At 53.6% G+C, this 15,457-nt stretch overlaps 1 protein-coding gene across 6 annotated transcripts in view; it reads right to left on the bottom strand.

Annotated features, from left to right (window-relative positions):
* Positions 1–330: 330 nt before the first annotated feature.
* The window catches only part of gcgra (glucagon receptor a), a 93,870-nt gene continuing 78,743 nt past the window's right edge, over positions 331–15,457 (bottom strand). For all 6 annotated transcript variants that reach the window (XM_072242143.1, XM_072242148.1, XM_072242142.1 and 3 more), the window contains 6 exons: positions 14,852–14,912; positions 14,460–14,529; positions 14,277–14,365; positions 9,505–9,643; positions 6,757–6,798; positions 331–5,243 (listed from right to left, as the gene is read on the bottom strand). In XM_072242143.1, coding sequence (XP_072098244.1) covers positions 4,965–5,243; positions 6,757–6,798; positions 9,505–9,643; positions 14,277–14,365; positions 14,460–14,529; positions 14,852–14,912 — 680 coding nt within the window. In that variant the 3' untranslated portion in view covers positions 331–4,964. The remainder of the gene's footprint in view (positions 5,244–6,756; positions 6,799–9,504; positions 9,644–14,276; positions 14,366–14,459; positions 14,530–14,851; positions 14,913–15,457) is intronic.

The following is a 15,457-nucleotide window of genomic DNA, read 5'->3' as shown; positions in this document are numbered from 1 at the left end:
AGCACTTGGTAAACACACTCCTTACACACACACATTTACACGCACATTAATGTTGTCTTGTCATTCTGCTGTGAGTGTTACTCACTTCGTTGTCTTTCCCGGCATATTCTGATAGTGGGTCCTAAACCGTGCGGATGCGCTTGGGCTGGCTTTATGGTGCCTTTAGCACCACGCACAGCAGAATATCCCATCTCTTTAGTAATGGGGATGTGTAAATGTGTAAACGTTGTTTGTATACTGTATTTAAAGTAGATATTTTTGTTTATTTTGTAACATGATTGTAACTGAGTCCAATATTTTTGTAAGTATTGGCGGTTTTATTTTTGCTATTTTCACTGATTTTTGTAAGTTTGATTTTTGACGCATCTAACAAACACCCTTGCACCCTTGCTAAGTGACTTCAGCCATTTTTCATTTGGCCATAACCCATATATCTAACACACACACACACACACACACACACAAACACACACACGCTCACACACGGAGAACAGACAAAACCTTCAGCAGCAGAAGATGGAAAGATTTTGTGTGTGTGTGTGTATGTGGGACGGTGGTAATGAGTAGAGAGTAGGCGTAGGAAGATGGGGAGAAGGTTAGATAAAAGAGGTAGGAGGAAGAGAGCTTGGGAAGGTGGGGGGAGGGAAAACCTTAATTCCTAAAACCCAGAAATCCTGGGTCAAAAAGAGCTGGGTAAGTAAAGCACAGGATTACACACATTCTGCTGCAGGAGCTCAATGCAACCTGAAATGCAGACAGCTCGATTTCTCATGTGCTGCTCGACTTGCCAACTTCCTCCAGTAAATTGTGTTACATTACATCCCAGTATCTTCAGTCTCTTGTGTCTCCTATAACTGGGAAACGTTGTCCACTGTCCAACACCTGTCCTCGTTGTCCACCGTCCAACACCAGCCCACGTTGTCCACTGTCCAACACCAGCCCACGTTGTCCACTGTCCAACACCAGCCCACGTTGTCCACTGTCCAACACCAGCCCACGTTGTCGACTGTCCAACACCAGCCCACATTGTCTACTGTCCAACACCAGCCCACGTTGTTCACTGTCCAACACCAGCCCACGTTGTACTCTCCAACACCAGCCCACGTTGTCCATGGTCCAACACCAGCCCACGTTGTCGACTGTCCAACACCAGCCCACATTGTCCACTGTCCAACACCAGCCCACGTTGTTCACTGTCCAACACCAGCCCACGTTGTCCACTCTCCAACACCAGCCCACGTTGTCCATGGTCCAACACCAGCCCACATTGTCGACTGTCCAACACCAGCCCACATTGTCCACTGTCCAACACCAGCCCACGTTGTCCACTCTCCAACACCAGCCCACGTTGTCCACTGTCCAATACCAGCCCATGTCCAGTGTCCAACACCAGCCCACATTGTCCACTCTCCAACACCAGCCCTTGTTGTCCATGGTCCAACACCATCCATGTTGTCCACTGTCCGATGAAGAAGCCTTCGTGGGAGTTTGCTGTGATGCAAGTGGCACACTGATGGAAGTGCATGGTCTATAATGCACTTCGCGACACCCTGTGGCTGTAAGGGGTGCTATGTAAATGCAGACCTGTTCTGTAAGTCGACAGCACAAGACACGTGTGTTTCTGGTTGATCGCCCGTTCTTTTTATTTTCACAAACGTGGTACACGGGGCAAACACGTGGCACTCTGATGAGCTGCCCGCTCTTTGAGAAAGCCAAGGTGGGCTCTGTGGAACGCCTGCAGGGTGAGTGTGAACAGAGGGGGCGAGGAAGGGTGGGGCAGGGTGTGCTGAGGGAGAAGGGAGCACGCTGGACACAGAACCCGCCGTAACACCACAGCGCAGGAAGCTGGGGAACATGCTGGAGGTGGCACAGAAAGTTTGCAGCCCTCATTTGAGAGGAAAAAGGCTGCATCAAGCCCTAACCCTGGGTTCCAGAGTCCGGGATGGCGGGATGGTGGGTGGAGTGGGGGGTGGGTGGGTCTGGGTAGGGCTCAACAACCACTCTTCAACTACAAATAACAAACTCAACTTGATAAGAATGTCTGAGAGTTTCACATACAAAAGTCTTCATGTCAAACATGTACGTATTTTACACATTTATATAAATTAAATTGTGCAAATAAGCTTCAATAATTCATAGATTTTTGTGGGCTATTTTAAAACACATTTGTCGATTCAAGATTCATTGCACCTTTGATACACTGGTAACTGTTATTGTACAACAATGAAACAAAAATAGCTGACATTGAACTTACAATCAGTGGCTACTCTATTGGGTACACTCGTTAACACAAATTTCTTCAGCCAATCATGTTGCAGCAACTCAATGCATAAAAGCATGCAGACGTGGTCAAGAGGTTCGGTTGTTGTTCAGATCAAACATCATAATGGGGAAGGACTTTGACCGGGGAATGATTGTTGGTGCCAGATGGGGAGGTTTGAGTATCTCAGAAACCGCTGGTCTCCTGGAATTTTCATGCACAACAGTCCCTAGAGTTTACAGAGAATGGTGCAAAAAAACCCCAAGAATCTAGTGAGCAGCAGTTCTGTGGGTAAAAGCGTATTGTAAATGAGAACAGTCAGAGAAGAACAGCCAGATTGGTTCAAACTGACAGGAAGGCGACAGTAACTCAAGTAATCCCATGTTACAACAGCGGTGTGCAGAAGAGCTTCTCTGAACACACAGCACATCGAACCTTGAAGCGGATGGGCGACAGCAGCAGAAGACAACGCCAGGCTCCACTCCTGTACCCAGTAAAGTGGCCACTGAGTATTTATAACGGCCCCACTCTGCATCAGAGGGAAACAAGTGCAAGGGGTGGGGGAGGTGGGAGCTGTGTGTCGAGCATCACCCCCACCCTCAGTCAAAGAGAACATCTTACAAATGCTGGCAATAACAGCAGGCAGACTGCACAGCCTGAAGCTCTGTCGGTAGACCGCCACCAGACCCCGGCCGTGCACTGACAGGTGAACTACTACACACACGCCCGTAAATCTGCATATTCACAACACATTACAAGTTAAAACGTGGATTTTTCCCTCAAGTCCCCCTCCCCGCTGAAGGTTTTTTTTAACTGCTTTTACCTATATCCGCATATCCTCACCTCATGGGGACCCTAAGTATTAAAAACCACAGATCTGTGGGATTTGGGATTTGCACAGATTAGGGAGAATGTCCTCTTTGAGTTTATGTACTCAGAAATTCCACACAGGTGGACTTCACTCGGGTTTTTGGACACCAAGGTGGACGGTAAGGTGGCGGGTGTGTAGGGAGCAGGCAAACGCCTCTGACCCATTTACTTATGTATTGAGATACAGCGTGGAATAGGCATTTTGAGCCACACTGCCCAGCAATCCCCCAATTTAATCCTGGCCTAATCACGGGACAATTTACAATGATCAATTAACCTCCCAACTGGTACATCTTTGGACTGTGGGAGGAAATTGGAGCACCCGGAGGAAACCCACCCGGTCAGGGGAGAATGTGCGAACTCCTTACAGGTAGTGGTGGGAATTGAACCCAGGTTGTTGGTAGTGCTAACCACTATGCCACCGTATTCTCTGTCTCCTGGTCTGAACTTGTCTGCGCCCCGGGAGTGGTGACTCTCCCAGGCACTGCCCCATTGATGTAAGACCTGGTCAACTCAAGGTGGGCAGCTCAGGACACACTCTCTGGACAGATGCCATCCTCCTGTTTCAACGTGGTCCCGTCGCTGGTGAGACAGAAGTCCGGGGCCTGGTGCTCAGGGTCCTCATCCATCCTCATCAGCGAACCCTGGGGCCAGTATCGAAGATCAAAGCTCCAAGGTCAATCGGAAGTCCAGAGATCGAAGCCCAAAGGCAGGCGCCCTGAGTCTGCGAATCTCTGCGAGCCCGCGGGGGACGCTGAACCCTCAAAGTCTGGAACTGGGCTGGGGGCCGAAGATGCTTGCCTGTGTCACAGTTGGAGGACCGTGTACGTGTGCGGTTGGATGGATGGGAGGAACGAGGCTTGCTTTGTTATCGTTGCTTTGTGGCTTGCCGTGTTCTGTGTTGTTCTACCGAGCATTCTGTTATGTTGCCGACACTTGTGGGCTGCCCCCAGCGCATCCTTGGGTTATGTCAGTTGTTAATGCAAACAATGTATTCCACTGTAGTTTCAAGCTGCAGTCTATATGATAAATTACTCAGAATCTGAATGTGAACCTCCCAGCCCCAATCCCTCAGCTGCTTTTCCATGTGGTGATCAGTCCTCCAGCCTGTGGGACCGTGTTCCCCAATCCTTCTGCGTTCCCTTTGCATCAGAACTCCTGAAGTTCCTCCGGCATCCAGCATCCGCACAATCGCTTGTGTTTTAACATTTTCCACATCATTCGCCTGCTGGGTGTCCAGGAGCCTCTGCCCAACGCCGGGCCCCTGGGCCTGAGTCGACATAGTAGTTGTGTCCAGGAGGACACTCGCTCTGCCTGAGGGAGGGGAGCAGCCGGCAGGAGATACAAGAGGAGAGGTCCATAAGACAAACGAAGCCCGGATCCACCAGCATGAAGCACCAGTCCTTCTACTGGATTCGGGTGAAGGGATTTTCTTTTTTTTTTGCTTTTTGGCAGCCGTGCGGTACATAACGGGCAGGGTGTGCCCCCTGTGCGTCACTGGATCGCGTTCAAGTCTGAAGCAACCTTGTCCGCCAAGGAAAGGGCATTACACTTGTAATTCACGGGTCTGTGAGGGCAGGATCGTAGGCGAGGCAGTGAAGCGGCAGTTTTCTGTCTAATTGCCTGCGTTTTTTTTGGGGGGGGGCGTGGATGTTGTTACTTCAGATTGCTGGGGTGCCCGTCACGGGACACCCCGTTAGGCCAGCGCAGGGTGGGTGTCACAGTGTCCTACCGCAGGAGCCGGGACGGGAAGCTGTGCCCCCCCCCCCGCCTGGGGTTTCACCCCCACGCCCCTTCCCCCGGTGGTGCGGCTGCCAGTGCTGCTCACCACTCACTAACAGTTACTCTCCATCAGGCACAGCGCCTTGTGCTCGGCCTCGGCCGGGAACTGGAAGCAGTGCGGCTGGTGCTGGGGGCCGGGCTCGGGGCCCCGGGCGCCACGGGGGCCGCTCTCGGCCGCACCGTTGGGCCAGCCGCCCACCAGCTGGTGCTTCTCCAGGCTGGCGCTGCCGTTGCGGGCCTGGGCCGGCTGGCTGTAGGTGTGGCGGTATTCCTCCTCCAGGTCCTTGCCCAGCTTCCAGCGCTTCCACCACTTCAGCAGCTCCGACTGCACCTGGGGGGGGGGGGGGAGAGCAGGTGTCATGGGGGGAGGGGGAGGAGGCCGGGGTGTCATTGGGGGAGGGGGAGGAGGCCGGGATGTCATTGGGGGAGGAGGAGGAGGCCGGGGTGTCATTGGGGGAGGGGTGGAGGGAAGCGGTAGATACAGAAAGTGTGGAGAGTTAGGGAGTGATGTGGGGAGAGTTAGGGAGTGATGTGGGGAGAGTTAGGGAGTGATGTGGGGAGAGTTAGGGGGTGATTGGGGAGAGTTAGGGAGTGATGTGGGGAGAGTTAGGGAGTGATGTGGGGAGAGTTAGGGAGTGATTGGGAAGAGTTAGGGAGTGATGTGGGGAGAGTTAGGGAGTGATGTGGGAGAGTTAGGGAGTGATGTGGGGAGAGTTAGGGGGTGATTGGGGAGAGTTACGGAGTGATGTGGGGAGAGTTAGGGAGTGATTGGGAAGAGTTAGGGAGTGATGTGGGGAGAGTTAGGGAGTGATGTGGGGAGAGTTAGGGAGTGATGTGGGAGAGTTAGGGAGTGATGTGGGGAGAGTTAGGGAGTGATGTGGGGAGAGTTAGGGGGTGATTGAGGAGAGTTAGGGAGTGAAGTGGGAGAGTTAGGGAGTGAAATGGGAGAGGGATTTGGGAATGTAATGGAGACAGTGTGGTTGGGGTAGAGGGAGAGAGATGGAAATGGAGGGGAGAATTGGGGAGAGCCAGGTGGGAAGGGATGGGTGAAGGCAGGAATTGGGGGATAGAGGGTTGGGCAGTGGTTCATGAGGTCGTAAACAATTGATAAGAGTTAAAAATTAATAATATCTCCACATTTGCAAGTCTCTCTTGCTCTCTCCCTCTCCCTGACCCGGGTCTGATCCATCAATTCCTTCTCCCTGACCTGGGTCAGAGACACCGATCCCCTCTGTCGGACTCGGGTCACACTCTGTCTATCACAGTTCCCGTAAGCTGCATGGGTGCGCGCCCACACAGTAAATGAACTGCTCCCACACAAACAGCCTTTGCTGTCACACAGCTGGAATTGCCTTAACATTTAAACGTTTAACGTGCCGCAAAGTTACCGGGTCAAGTAAAATTTCCCTGCTCAGCAATAGTTGGTCAAAACATATGGAAGAAAATTTAGAGGGTACATTGCTATCCAAGTAACTCAGTAATTTTTATGACGTGCACAATCACACACAGAGATGCGCACGAGATGGGGGGGGGGAAGAGAGATGGGGTGGAGATAAAAGATAGGGGAGAGAAGGGGGAGCAGGGGAAGAGAGATAGGGAGGGGGAGAGATGGGAAGAGAGGGAGGGGAGGAAGAGGGAGAGAAGGAGATACACCCCCCTGCTGTGCTGGGAAGAGGCGAGTAGGCAGACTCCTCCGTAAAGTCCCTCCCTCCTCCACTGTCTACCTCCAGGTGGAGACCCCACATGTCTGTGCCCTCCCCACACGACTTTAGACAACGCACACCACTCTCCCATCAGGTGGGTGTAACCAAGAACAGCAGGAGAGATGTTGTAAATGGCCGTACCTCTCTGTTGACAAAGCAGTACAAGATCGCAACCAGTATACCCTGCAAGTGAGGCAGACAGACTGAGGTCAGGGTGGCTGACAAACGTTCCAGTTCTTTATATTGATAATTGTTAATGTAACACAAAGTATTTTTCTTCAGTATTGCCCTGTACCACTGCCGAAGAACAATACATTTCACAATGAATATCAGTGACAATAAACTTGATTCTGATTCCCAATGTAAGATAACTTCATTGGTTGTTGGACTGTGGTCAGTATCTGGATGTTGTTGGACTGTGGTTAGTATTGGGTGTTGTTGGACTGTGGTCAGTATTGGGTGTTGTTGGGCTGTGGTCAGTATCTGGGTGTTGTTGGGCTGTGGTCAGAATTGGCTGTTGTTGGACTTGGTCAGTATTGGGTATTGTTGGACTGTGGTCAGTATTGGGTGCTGTTGGGCTGTGGTCAGTATTGGGTGTTGTTAGACTGTGGTCAGTGCCGGGTGTTGGGCTGTGGTCAGTATTGGGTGTTGGGCTGTGGTCAGTATTGGGTGTTGTTAGACTGTGGTCAGTGTCGGGTGTTGGGCTGTGGTCAGTATTGGGTGTTGTTAGACTGTGGTCAGTATTGGGTGTTGTTAGACTGTGGTCAGTGTCGGGTGCTGTTGGACTGTGGTCAGTGCCGGGTGCTGTTGGACTGTGGTCAGTATTGGGTGTTGTTAGACTGTGGTCAGTGCCGGGTGTTGGGCTGTGGTCAGTGTCGGGTGCTGTTGGACTGCGGTCAGTGCCGGGTGCTGTTGGACTGCGGTCAGTGCCGGGTGTTGTTGGACTGCGGTCAGTGCCGGGTGCTGTTGGACTGCGGTCAGTGCCGGGTGCTGTTGGACTGCGGTCAGTGCCGGGTGTTGTTGGACTGCGGTCAGTGCCGGGTGCTGTTGGACTGCGGTCAGTGCCGGGTGTTGTTGGACTGCGGTCAGTGCCGGGTGTTGTTAGACTGTGGTCAGTGCCGGGTGTTGGGCTGTGGTCAGTGCCGGGTGCTGTTGGGCTGTGGTCAGTGTCGGGTGCTGTTGGACTGCGGTCAGTGCTGGGTGTTGGACTGCGGTCAGTGCCGGGTGTTGTTAGACTGTGGTCAGTATTGGGTGTTGTTAGACTGTGGTCAGTGCCGGGTGTCGGGCTGTGGTCAGTGCCGGGTGCTGTTGGACCGCGGTCAGTGCCGGGTGTTGTTGGACTGCGGTCAGTGCCGGGTGTTGTTAGACTGTGGTCAGTGCCGGGTGTTGTTGGACTGCGGTCAGTGCCGGGTGCTGTTGGACTGCGGTCAGTGCTGGGTGTTGTTGGACTGTGGTCAGTATTGGGTGTTGTTAGACTGTGGTCAGTGCCGGGTGTTGGGCTGTGGTCAGTGCCGGGTGTTGGGCTGCGGTCAGTGTCGGGTGCTGTTGGACTGCGGTCAGTGCCGGGTGTTGTTGGACTGCGGTCAGTGCCGGGTGTTGTTGGACTGCGGTCAGTGCCGGGTGCTGTTGGACTGCGGTCAGTGCCGGGTGCTGTTGGACTGCGGTCAGTGCCGGGTGTTGTTGGACTGCGGTCAGTATTGGGTGTTGTTAGACTGTGGTCAGTGCCGGGTGTTGTTGGACTGCGGTCAGTGCCGGGTGCTGTTGGACTGCGGTCAGTGCCGGGTGTTGTTGGACTGCGGTCAGTATTGGGTGTTGTTAGACTGTGGTCAGTGCCGGGTGTTGTTAGACTGTGGTCAGTGCCGGGTGTCGGGCTGTGGTCAGTGCCGGGTGCTGTTGGACTGCGGTCAGTGCCGGGTGTTGTTAGACTGCGGTCAGTGCCGGGTGTTGGGCTGTGGTCAGTGTCGGGTGCTGTTGGACTGCGGTCAGTGCCGGGTGTTGTTAGACTGCGGTCAGTGCCGGGTGTTGGGCTGTGGTCAGTGTCGGGTGCTGTTGGACTGCGGTCAGTGCCGGGTGTTGTTGGACTGCGGTCAGTGCCGGGTGCTGTTGGACTGTGGTCAGTATTGGGTGTTGTTGGACTGCGGTCAGTGCCGGGTGCTGTTGGACTGCGGTCAGTGCCGGGTGTTGTTGGACTGCGGTCAGTGCCGGGTGTTGTTGGACTGTGGTCAGTGCCGGGTGTTGGGCTGTGGTCAGTGTCGGGTGCTGTTGGACTGTGGTCAGTGCCGGGTGTTGTTGGACTGCGGTCAGTGCCGGGTGCTGTTGGACTGCGGTCAGTGTCGGGTGTTGTTGGACTGCGGTCAGTGCCGGGTGTTGTTGGACTGTGGTCAGTGCCGGGTGTTGTTGGACTGTGGTCAGTATTGGCCGTTGTTGGGCTGTGGTCAGTATTGGGGGTGTTTTCACCGACTCACATCTCCGGCACAGCATGGTTCCAATTCCAGTCTGTGCCGAGTGGTAACACTCACCTGAAGGTGGTGGGTGTGGAGCATTTTTGTTAGTGAGAGGGGGGGCTGTGATCCTTCAGCCAATGCATCCCACCATCCCAGGCAGTGAATACTTCCCCCAGCCACAGAATAGCCCTTCCAGCCAGTGTCCACACCCTCTGTCTGTGACTGCCCCCCTCAGCAAGTGACCCTGCCCTGCCAGAGGATGTCCCTCTGGCTGGTTGAGGGCAACACTGACCCTGATTAAGGTGCCCAACACTGGGACCCACCCTTGGGTGCACAGGCTGGTGCTCTCTTTGGACCCTCTCCCCTGTTTCCCATTGGCTCTGGGTCGGCAGGGGGGGTGGGAGTTTCCTCTTTCCTCTACCCTGCTTCCCGAGCTGAAACCCACCTGGAAGGAATGTAAGAAGAGATCAAAGAAGAGTTTGACGTGCCGCAGCATGCCCTGGGCGTGCTCGTCCGTGACGAAGGCGAACGCCACCTCGTGAATGCCCAGCAGTGGGATGAGGGTAAGCGTGGACTTGGCCAACCTGGGGAGGAGGAGGAGGAGGAGGAACAGGACAGAGGGTCAAGGCATGCCCAGCACCTCGGGAACGCAACCACCCTCCCCGCCGCGGAATACGTCTACACTTCCCGCTGCCTCAGGAAAGCAGCCAACATAACCACCCTGGTTATTCGTCTCTCCTTCCCCCCCACCCCCCGTAGGGCCAAAACCAAAGCATGTGTTACCAGTCCGAGGGACAGCTTCTCCCCCGTGAAATGGACCTCGAAGGGTGAACTCCTCATCCCCGAATCTACCTCACCGTGGCCCTTAGAGTCTATTTGTCTGTCTACACTACCCTCCCTCGGTAACTGGAACATGACCTTCTCCATCTGTTCTGTTTTTCTTTCGTACACGTAGTTATGATGTTGAAGTTGTATATGACGTTGGTGAACCTAATTTGGAGTATTGTGTGCAGTTCTGGTCACCTACCGACAGGAAAGACGTCAATGAGATAGTAAGAGTACAGGGACATTTTTTAAGGACGTGCACAAACTAGAGAAGATCTGCAGATGCTGGAAATCCACACCTTGTATTCTGTCTGGGTAGCCTCCAACCTGATGGCATGAGCACTGATTTTTCCAGCTTCTGGTAATTGGCTCCTCTTCACCATTCCCATTCCTGTTGCTCCATCTCACCTTATCCCCTTACCTACCCATCACCTTCTTCCCTTTCTTCTACGGCCTTCTATCCTCTCCTATCAGATTCCCCTTTCTCCAGCTCTTTATCTCTTTCACCAGTCGACTTCCCAGCCCTTCAATTCGCCTTTCCCCCTCTCCCGGTTTCACCTATCACCTGCCACTTGTACTTCTGCCCTCCCCAGCCTTCTTCCTCTGACTTCTCATCTTCTATCCCCAGTCCCGATGAAGGGTCTCGGCCTGAAACGCTGACTATTTACTCCTTTCCATAGAAGCTGCCTGGCCTGCTGGGTTCATCCAGTATTTTGCCTGTGTTTCTTACAAGGATGTTGCTGGGACTGGAGGGGCTGAGTTATGGGGAAAGGTTGAATAGGTTAGGACTTTATCCCCCGAAGCATAGGAGAATGAGGGGAGATTTGACAGAGGGATACTAAAGTATGAGGGGTGTAGATAAGCGAAATGCAAGCAGGCTTTTTCCACTGACGTGGCTGAGACCAGAACTAAAGACCATGGGTTAAGGGTAAAATGTTTAGGAGGAAAATGAGGAGGAACTTCACTCAGAGGTTGGTGAGAGAGTGGAACGAGCTGCCAGCGGAAGTAGTGGATGTGGGTTGTATTCAACATTTCTGGGAAGTTTGGACAGGTACATGGAGGGGTCCAGATGTGAGTAAAAGGGCTGCAATGACAGATATAGTATGGACTAGATGGGCTGAAAGGCCTGTTTCTGTGCAGTAGTCCTCGATGACTTTATGATGTGCCTGGATGGCGTGCAAACAAAGACCTCCACTGTATTTCGGTTCAATAGTAAATCGATGACTTGAATAATTATCGTTGCCTAGGTAACCATTGAGAGAAACCGACCACCAATCACCAGTCACCAATCGCTGTCTCACCCGCGCATGTGGTTCACCGTTGGGGTCCTGCAGCTCAGCATCACCAGACTCTGGAGAGAGCCCGGCGAGTGTGTGTACCACTGTCTCATTTCCCAGTGGTCATCTGGGAAGGGGGTGTGGAACGCGAGGGAGGAAGGGACGGGCGATTGAGAAATGGTTCAGGGAGCTGGTTGTAGCTGACTGGAGAGGAAAGAAAGGGAATGAGAAGAGGGAGAGGAGGGGAGGAAGAGCGGGGAAAGGGGAGGAGGGGGAAGGATGAAGGACGGAGGATGAGGAGGAGAGAAAGGGAGCAAAGGGGAAATGGGGATGTAGGGATGTGGAAGGGAGAATTGGACTGGGGGATGAGATGGGGGGTATGGAAAGTTGGGGAAGGGAGACTGAGAAGAACTAGGGAGGGGAGGTTTGGCCTAGGGAAGATGGGGAGCGTTAGGAAGGGGAGAGATGTGGAGGACACAGGAGAAGATTGGGGAGGGAGGGTTCAGAAGGAGGGGTTTCGGAAGGGAGACTAGCAGGAGAGCTGGGGAGGATTGAGGACAGGAGAACTGGGTGTGGAAGTAATGGAGAGAGATGGGGGAGAGATTGGGGGAGAGATTGAAGGAGAGATTGTGGAGAGACGGGGAGAGAAGAGGGAGAGATTGGTGGGAGGGATTGGTGGGAGAGCTTGGGGAGAGATTTGGGGAAAGACTGGGGGAGAGATTGGGAAGAAATTGGGGAGAGATTGCGGAGAGATGGGGAAGGGGGAGAGATTGGTGGGAAAGACTGGTGGGAGAGCTTGGGGGAGAGACTGGGGGTAAGATTGGGGGAGAGATTGGGGAGCAATTGGTGGGAGGGATTGGTGGGAGAGCTTAGTGGGAGAGCTTGGGAAGAGAGATTGGGGGGAGATTGGGTAAGAGATGGGAAATTGGGAGAGATGGGGAGAGATGGAGGAGAGATTGGGTAAGAGATGGAGGAGAGATGGGGAGAGATGGAGGAGAGATGGGGAGAGATGGGGAGAGATGGGGAGAGATGGAGGAGAGATGGGGAGAGATGGAGGAGAGATGGGGAGAGATGGAGGAGAGATGGGGAGAGATGGAGGAGGGATGGAGGAGAGATGGGGAGAGATTGGGTAAGAGATGGGGAGAGATTGGGTAAGAGATGGGGAGAGATGGAGGAGAGATGGAGGAGAGATGAGGAGAGATGGAGGAGAGATGGGGAGAGATGGGGAGAGATGGGGAGAGATGGGGAGAGATGGAGGAGAGATGGAGGAGAGATGGGTAAGAGATGGGGAGAGATTGGGAGAGATGGGGAGAGATGGGGAGAGATGGGGAAGATTGGGTAAGGGATGGGGAGAGATGGAGGGATGGAAAGATGGGGAGAGATGGGGAGAGATGGAGGAGAGATTGGGTAAGAGATGGGGAGAGATGGGGAGAGGGGGAGAGATGGAGGAGGGATGGGGAGAGATGGGGAGAGATGGGGAGAGATGGGGAGAGATTGAGGAGGGATGGAGGAGAGATGGGGAGAGATGGAGGAGAGATGGGGAGAGATTGGGTAAGAGATGGGGAGAGATGGGGAGAGATGGAGGAGAGATGGAGGAGAGATGGGGAGAGATGGAGGAGAGATGGGGAGAGATTGGGTGAGAGATTGGGTAAGAGATGGGGAGAGATGGAGGAGAGATGGATGAGAGATGGGGAGAGATTGGGTGAGAGATTGGGTAAGAGATGGGGAGAGATGGAGGAGAGATGGAGGAGAGATGGATGAGAGATGGGGAGAGATTGGGTGAGAGATTGGGTGAGAGATGGGGAGAGATGGGGAGAGATGGGGAGAGATGGGGAGAGATGGGGAGAGATGGGGAGAGATGGGGAGAGATGGGGGAGAGATGGAGAGAGATGGGGGAGAGATGGGGAGAGATGGGGAGAGATGGATGAGAGATGGGGAGAGATTGGGTGAGAGATTGGGTGAGAGATTGGGTAAGAGATGGGAAGAGATGGGGAGAGATGGGGGAGAGATGGGGAGAGATGGGGAGAGATGGGGAGTGATGGGGAGAGATGGAGGAGAGATGGAGGAGAGATGGAGGAGAGATGGAGGAGAGATGGGGAGAGATGGAGGAGAGATGGGGAGAGATGGAGGAGAGATGGGGAGAGATGGATGAGAGATGGGGAGAGATTGGGTGAGAGATTGGGTGAGAGATTGGGTAAGAGATGGGAAGAGATGGGGAGAGATGGGGGAGAGATGGAGGAGAGATGGGGGAGAGATGGGGAGAGATGGATGAGAGATGGGGAGAGATTGGGTGAGAGATTGGGTGAGAGATTGGGTAAGAGATGGGAAGAGATGGGGAGAGATGGGGGAGAGATGGGGGAGAGATGGGGAGAGATGGGGAGTGATGGGGAGAGGTGGGAGAGATGGAGGAGAGATGGAGGAGAGATGGAGGAGAGATGGGGAGAGATGGAGGAGAGATGGGGAGAGATGGGGAGAGATGGATGAGAGATGGGAGAGATTGGGTGAGAGATTGGGTGAGAGATTGGGTAAGAGATGGGAAGAGATGGGGAGAGATGGGGGAGAGATGGAGGAGAGATGGAGGAGAGATGGGGAGAGATGGGGAGAGATGGGGAGAGATGGGGAGAGAAGGAGGAGAGAAGGAGGAGAGATGGGGAGAGATGGAGGAGAGATGGGGAGAGATGGGGAGAGATGGGGGAGAGATGGGGAGAGATGGGGAGTGATGGGGAGAGATGGAGGAGAGATGGAGGAGAGATGGAGGAGAGATGAGGAGAGATGGGGAGAGATGGAGGAGAGATGTGGAGAGATGGGGAGAAATGGATGAGAGATGGGGAGAGATTGGGTGAGAGATTGGGTAAGAGATGGGGAGAGATGGGGAGAGATGGGGAGAGATGGGGAGAGATGGGGAGAGATGGGGAGAGATGGGGAGAGATGGGAGAGATGGAGGAGGGATGAGATGAGGAGAGAGATGAGGAGAGATTGGGTGATAGATGGGGAAGGGTTGGGATGGGAGATTTGAGGACGGCGTTTGGGGGATGTTTTGGAGGGGAGTGCAGAGGATCAGGGAGGGACTGATGAACGGACAGTCGCTGAAACAATGAACTTGCAAGGCCCGTACCTGAACTTGTAATCGGTGTACCTCATCTGGTGAGCTCTGAGCTTGGACACCAGGATGTGAATGATCCGGATAAAAATGAAAAAGTTGATCTGAAAGAAGGGAGGAAGAAGTTTGGTGAGAACAAGAGCTAACGCCACGGGTTGCAAACAGCCAACAACAAGCGGCCAGAGTGGCACTCAGTACCAGAATGGAGAAGAGGATGGGTGTGCGGATGATCCACCAGTAAGCCATGTTTTCATTCGTGGTCCAACACCTGAGGATCAACAATAGGCTTCAATATGGCGTCTTGTCCATGACAACAAACCCACTCACCCCTCTCAACCCCTCCCCTCCCACTAACCCTGAGCGTGACCCTTCCCACTAACCCTGACTCCCTCCACTGGCAGTTGCCCCTCCCACTGACAAATGACCCCCATCCACGAAGTGACCCTTCCCACTGACACTGACCTAACGGTGGCCGCTCCCACTGACCCTACAGCACGTGTTTCCGTACCACATTACTCTGAGAATCTAAGGCTCCATCAGCCAGTGGCCACCAAGCAACTGTAGCCCTGCGTCAGACCTGAACCACTCACCCAGTGTTTTCGTATAAGTACTTAATGACCACCCAAGGTACAACGAACAGCAATGGAGACCCTGCAAAGCAACAAACAACTGGTTATGGACAATGAAATTGAAATTTCAGTGTGTCAGATCATCCGTCCTTGTCTGAAGGAGGAGGTCTTTGTTGTTTCTCTCCCATTCCCACTCAGACATTCTAACAATTTTTGTGAAGATCAAGAGTGGCTGATAGAGGGTTGGTGCCAATTTTGAACCCCCCCCACCCCCCCAACTTGTGCCCACACAGAATTGGGTGGCACTCTGGAGCGATCAGTCACCCTCGGGGTCTTGGCAGGTAAATATCTACTAGACGGTGAGTCCAGCGTTGGACAATGAGCAAGCCCTAGACCGTCGTAGTCGATGCATGCGTTCACCAGGCTGTTGGAGAGCTCCAGCTGGGAGTTAGCATCTCTGCGACCAGGCACTGTGTCCACACAGCAAACAGCACCCAGATTGGCTTTCAACTGCTGGCCCCTGCGATTATCCCGAGACAAGGAACGGCTAGTGTCAACCAGGAGAGCCAACAGAGTGATCAAGGCATACCCCAGCACCCACCGCGCCCCAAAGTGGACGGATGTATC

The sequence above is a fragment of the Mobula birostris genome, chromosome 24 (assembly GCF_030028105.1).
Source record: "Mobula birostris isolate sMobBir1 chromosome 24, sMobBir1.hap1, whole genome shotgun sequence".
NCBI lineage: Eukaryota > Metazoa > Chordata > Chondrichthyes > Myliobatiformes > Myliobatidae > Mobula > Mobula birostris.
This window is presented reverse-complemented; position numbering and strand designations above follow the sequence as displayed.